The following is a 6,554-nucleotide window of genomic DNA, read 5'->3' on the forward strand; positions in this document are numbered from 1 at the left end:
ACATCGCTCTACTATTACTGTTTCTTAGATAACGTCTTCAGTTGATTGATCATTTGAGGAGGGTTATTCGTCACCTGTCGTATCGATACTGAGGAATTACATTCTGGTATCGTACCAAATCCAAAACGATGGCAGAGCCATTCCTAACACACACACATGCACACACACACACACACACACACACTCCAGTTCTTGTTATTATTAGGAAGGGCTCATAATCCCAGGGCTGCTGAGTCACTCTGTTATACAACACACACACACACACACACACACACACACACACACACACACACACACACACACACACACACACACACACACACACACACACCTAATAAAGGAGCTGTTTGTTTAGGAAGATGTCAGCTGTGATGAGCGCTGTGATTGGTCAGATGGGCTGTCAATCAAACTACAGTGTCTTATTCTTAGAGGAGCATCTTCTGTGAGTGTTCAGTGTGTGTGTGTGTGTGTGTGTGTGTGTGTGTGTTTACTGAAAATGCAGGATCTGTGTTTACATGCAGGAGAAAGAGGGCGGAGCCTCAGACACTGCTCTGATTGGCCGAACAAGCCTGAACACACACACACACGGGACAAGATGAGACTTGCAGAAGAAGGAGATTCACAGAGACAGACGCAACACACACACACACACACACAACACTACACACTCCTCCCAGTCCAGGGTCAGGGTGAAGGTCAGAGGTCATCAGAGTCAGAGGTCAGAGGTCATGAGACTGAACCCACCGCACTGACTGAAGGCAGATTAATGTGTGTGTGATTCTGCTTCTCAAAACACACTCGCTGAGAAACCAGAGCGCGCGCACGCACACACACACACACACACACACACACACACATATACACATACACACACACACACACACACACACACACACATGTAGAGACACAACAACATGAGCAGAACACACACACACAACAAGCAAAACACACAACACAGGCATATCAAACACACACACACCCACCCACATCAGTATCACAAGTAGAAACAAACAACACCATGAACAGAACACACACACACACACACACACACACACACAATGCCACAATACACACACACACATCACAGGCATACACACAAACAGGCACATCACAAACATGCCCACAAGCAAAACACACACAAACACGAACACCACAAGCAGAACAGACACACACACACCGAAAAAAACAGCTACTGTATACACACACACACACACACACACACACACACACACACACACACGTCTGCACAAATACTAAACACACACATATCAAGCAATCTCAATCACTAATACACTTCTACTGAACACACACACTCACAACAGACAAAAAAAACAGCTACTGCACACACACACACACACACACACACAATAAACACATAAATCAAACACAATCATCAATATATCAATCTATTGAACACAAACACACACACAAACAGGCATACCACAAACACACACTAAGCATGTATTTTTACACACACACAAACACACTCACAAGCAGAACACACACACACACACACACACACACACACACACTCACAAGAAGAACACACAAACAACAAACACATTTCAAACAAACCCAATCATCAATACACATCTACTGAACACACACACAAAAACATCACAGTAAACTGTTAATACAATCTCGATCATGACACACACACACACACACACACTCGTCTGGCAGCAGGAAGAGCAGGAGTGTGTCTGAACATGAAGAACACACTCGCTGCTGCGTTTCTGATGTCAGAACTCATGTCTGATCTGTGTTTTATATATGGTGTCGATACGAGAGTCAGTGTGTGTGTGTGTGTGTGTGTGTGTGTGTTGCAGCTGAATGTGAGTCTGTTCACTGCCGTTAAGCTGCTTTACTTCAGCACTAAATCCTGTTTCAGACATTTCTGCTCTCAACACTAAACCTGCTGCTCACACACACACACACAAATATACACTCTCTCGTGTACACACACACTCTCTCTCACACTCATATTAGCTGACACACATCAGGGCTCTAGAGTGTGACCATTTCAAATTCAGCGGTTAACAAGAGATACAGCTGTGTTCACCTGTTACAGAGCTGTATCTCTTCTAAACAGGTGAACATGGCTGTATCTCTTCTAAACAGGTGAACACGGCTGTATCTCTTCTAAACAGGTGAACACGGCTGTATCTCTTCTAAACAGGTGAACACGGCTGTATCTCTTCTAAACAGATGAACTCAGCTGTATCTCTTCTAAACAGGTGAACTCGGCTGTATCTCTTCTCAACAGATGAACTCAGCTGTATCTCTTCTAAACAGGTGAACACGGCTGTATCTCTTCTAAACAGATGAACTCAGCTGTATCTCTTCTAAACAGGTGAACTCGGCTGTATCTCTTCTCAACAGGTGAACACAGCTGTATCTCTTCTAAACAGGTGAACACAGCTGTATCTCTTCTCAGCAGAAGTGAAGCTCATTGATCAACACATATCCCTGCTCTCGAGATAATGTCTATGATTATTAATGATTAACGCGATCAGTTAAATGATTTAAAATCTAATTTAAGTCATGTTAAATGTTCCTCTATCAAGCTATTTTTAATGTGTTTGCTATGGAAAATCTTCTGCTGGACATCCGTCATCATTCTGTTCAGTTTACCGAGAGAAAACATCAGTCATGTACAAACTGTCAGATAATGCTTTACCAGGACAAGATAAAACCAATAAGAAAATAACTATATATATATAAATAATGATAAGATTCACTATTATTTTGTTAAAAATATGTTAAGTGAACAATTATTTATGTTGTTAAAGGTTCATCAGTATTTTTTTTGAGATTGTAACAGGTGTGTGTGTGTGTGTGTGTGTGTGTGTGTGTGTGTGTGTGTGTGTGTGTGCGTGTGTGTGTGTGTGTTGAGCATCAGTTGAGACAGCGTTAGCTCCTGTCAGCTTTATTGTAGGGAAAACTGGATAATTTGGAGCTTTTGTCTGCTAATTTCATTTTTAGGGCGGGAGCAAAATCAGTGACGTAGCACGAATCTGCAAGCGGAGCAATGACGCGTCAGTTTCTCATTATTATTTATAGTGGAGTTTTCTTATCTTATTTTCTTTCTTATCTCGAGTTTTCATATGCCAAAACTTTCTTCAGTTAAACAGAGGAAACTGAAGTGATTGCGTTTAAGAACAGAGATGAGCTTCTCCAGGTGAATGAGTACCTCGGCACTAAGGGTCAAACAACAGACAATAAGGTCAAGAATCTTGGTGTGACTCTGGAGTCAGATCTGAGTTTCAGTAGTCATGTCAGAGCAGTTAGTAAATCAGCTGACTATCATCTCTAAAACACTGCAGGAGTCAGATGCTGTGTCTCCAGTGAAGACTCAGAGAAACTTGTTGATGCTTTTATCAGCAGCAGGGTGGATTACTGTAATGGCCTCCTCACTGGCCTTCCCTAAAACACAGTCAGACAGTTGCAGCTCATCCAGAACGCTGCGGCCAGAATTCTGACCAGAACCAGGAGATCAGAGCACATCACACCTGTCCTCAGGTCTTTACACTGGCTCCCAGTTACACTCAGTATAGAGTTTAAAGTATTATTACTGCTCTATAAATCACTAAATGGCCTAGGACCTCAATACATTACAGATATGCTTACTGAATACACACCTAACAGATCACTCAGATCTTCAGGATCAAATAAACTAGAAACTCCAAGAGTTCAGTCAGAGCAGGGGGAATCAGCTACTAACAGCGCCCCCTGCTGCTGGAATCAGCTTCCAGAAATGATCAGATGTGCTCCAACATTAGACACACTCACATCAGGACTGAACACACATCTGTGTAGCTGTGCCTTTACTGAATGAGCACTGTGCTGCGACACACACATCACACTAGTGTCTTTCTGCTCTTTTTCATTCCTTTATAACCTGTTTAACACATCTTCATCTGTTTATAATCATTTATTTTTATTTTCTTACACTGGTCTCTTTTTTATTCTCGTTTATGTAAAGCATTTTGAATTGCCACTTGCCCTGATGATCAGTAACGACACACTCATTTACTACCGACGACTACAGTCTACAGCGCTCAGTGAAGCATCCTTCATCAGCACACACACACACACACACACACACACAACACTGAAGACAGACATCAGCTTCTGTCATTCAGCTTTCATTCTCTACACTGCATTTCTTACAGATCTACAATCTGCTGGAAAAGCCTTGAGTTTCAGTCACAGCCAATCAGAGAAGTGGACTGTCATCTGAAGATTTCTTCTGTGTGAATGTAAATATCCTGATATTAGAAATCTGGAGACTCAAAGCCAGAGCTGATCAACTCCTAATGCTGCAGTACAGCACTGCGAGATCAGAACAGAACATCTGCAGATCATTAATGTGAGTATTGAGACATGAGAAAACTGATGCTGTTATTGATGATGATGATGATGATGATGATGATGACCCTTGAACACTTTAGTTTTTACCTTAATATTTGAAATGTCTGAATATGAATCCATCAATAATCAGAGCGGGAAGAACAGACATCAGACACAACAAACACCAGCAGATCTAACAGAAGATGAAGATGTTGATGATGATGATGAAGCTTTACTGTCAAACTGATGAAGGAATGAAGAACAAGAACACTGCTGCAGGGGAATATAGCTCTGAGCCATCATGCAAACACACACACACACACAAACACACACACATATATAAACACACACACACAAACACACACACATATATAAACACACACACATATACATATATATATATATATATATATATATAAATAAACACACACACACACGCATATATAAACACACACACACATATATAAACACACACACACACACACACACACACACACACACACACACACACACACACACACACATATATATATAAACACACACAATATCTCTCTCCAACACGCATCATTCATCATACCCAGACACTCACACACACAAATGGAGTCTCTCACACATACTCAGAGTCTCACACACAAACACGTTCTCTCACTCACACACACAGTCTGTCTGACACACAAACAGTCTCGCTCTCACAGTTTCTCACACACACAGACAGACAAACTGTTTCTCTCTCTCTCTCTCTCTCACACACACACAGACACACACAGACACACACACACACACACACACACACTTTACCTTTCACAGACAGACAGACAGACAGACAGACACACACACACACACACACACACACACACTTTACCTTTCACAGACAGACAGACAGACAGACAGACACACACACACACACACACACACGCACGCACGCACGCACGCACGCACGCACACACACACAAATACACACACACACACACCTGGTTCTGCCGCAGCGCAGGTGTTGCTGTGGTTCTGTCGGATCTCCCTGAAGAACAGGATGGTCTCCTTCAGGTTCTTCTTCAGGAAGGCGGTGTGTTTGTTGTAGTGGTTGAAGGCTCGGGTCAGCTCCCGGGGCTTCTGCGGGTTCTCCATCCTGATCCTGGACCGGAACCGGAACCGCAGTCTACGTCACATGCCCGAGCACAGAGATCCCGACCGAGCCGAGGCCCGAACCGACACCACCGAGGCCGGAGAGGGAGTGTGTGTGCGTCAGCGCCTCAACACACACTCACACACTCTCAAACACACACACGAGCGCGCGAGCTACCGTTAACTGACGCTCGACGGCCGCGGTTCGGCTTCTCAGCACACACCCCGGAGGCCGAACCGGGTCGCGGTTTCTGCTCGGCGGCTGTTCGGCAGCTCGTTCCCCGCCGGTGGCCGCAGATCATCGGTAATCACGGGATCTGCGCTGCTTCGGCTCGGAGCGGTGCACTTTTACAGCACAAACACGGGAGTTTAGCGCTGCCAGCCGCCGCCGCTGCCCGTGCATTTGGAGAGAGGGACGGTCGGTGGGCGGGGCGAGGCTGCGAGCGGTGCACGATGGGATATGTAGTCCTCTTGGCGTCACAAACGCACGCGTATTAATTAAAGCGTAGTTGTTTTTTTCATTTTCTCTGGATTTTTTATTATTATTACTCTGTTTTAAGAACTGTTTTAACCGCCTGTTCTTGTAAAAATTTTGGCAATTAAAAAACGGACAGATATTTTTTTATAATCAGTTTCACTTCGGCGCCATTGTTGTTTTGATTGTCAAGTTGCTCTCATAAAGTCAACACGTCATACACGTGCAGCATTTTCATTAAATCCCATTCATTTTGTGTACACAGAGATGAGAAAGAGCTTTTATAAAGTCCACACCGCTCCACACTCACATATTTAAATCATTTGAAATGGCACATAAACACCAAGGCAATGTTTAGCCTGCTAATTTTCCTTTGTATGCTGTGTACAGTGTACAGCTAAAACAAATCTCAATTGATCACAATATAATTATTTTTCTGTAAAGCTAAGAGATAAAACATTAGCGTAAACAACATTCGTAGTGCATACTTAGTACATAGTGTGGCACATCTGTACAGTTTACAGTGTCCTGGCGCCCTCTAGTGAGGAAAACTCTTCTACATTACATCCGTTCAGTGATCAGCACTTAAATCATTTAAATGAAC

The 6,554-nt window shown here is 43.3% G+C and overlaps 1 protein-coding gene across 1 annotated transcript in view; it reads right to left on the minus strand.

Moving 5' to 3' along the window:
• Positions 1-5,894, minus strand: part of dstyk (dual serine/threonine and tyrosine protein kinase) — a 31,267-nt gene extending 25,373 nt beyond the window's left edge. Inside the window, exon 1 of the mRNA XM_056447584.1 lies at positions 5,325-5,894. Coding sequence (XP_056303559.1) covers positions 5,325-5,478 — 154 coding nt within the window. The 5' untranslated portion in view covers positions 5,479-5,894. The remainder of the gene's footprint in view (positions 1-5,324) is intronic.
• Positions 5,895-6,554: the final 660 nt, after the last annotated feature.

This window comes from Danio aesculapii, chromosome 22, assembly GCF_903798145.1.
Source record: "Danio aesculapii chromosome 22, fDanAes4.1, whole genome shotgun sequence".
In the NCBI taxonomy this organism is placed as follows: Eukaryota; Metazoa; Chordata; class Actinopteri; order Cypriniformes; family Danionidae; genus Danio; species Danio aesculapii.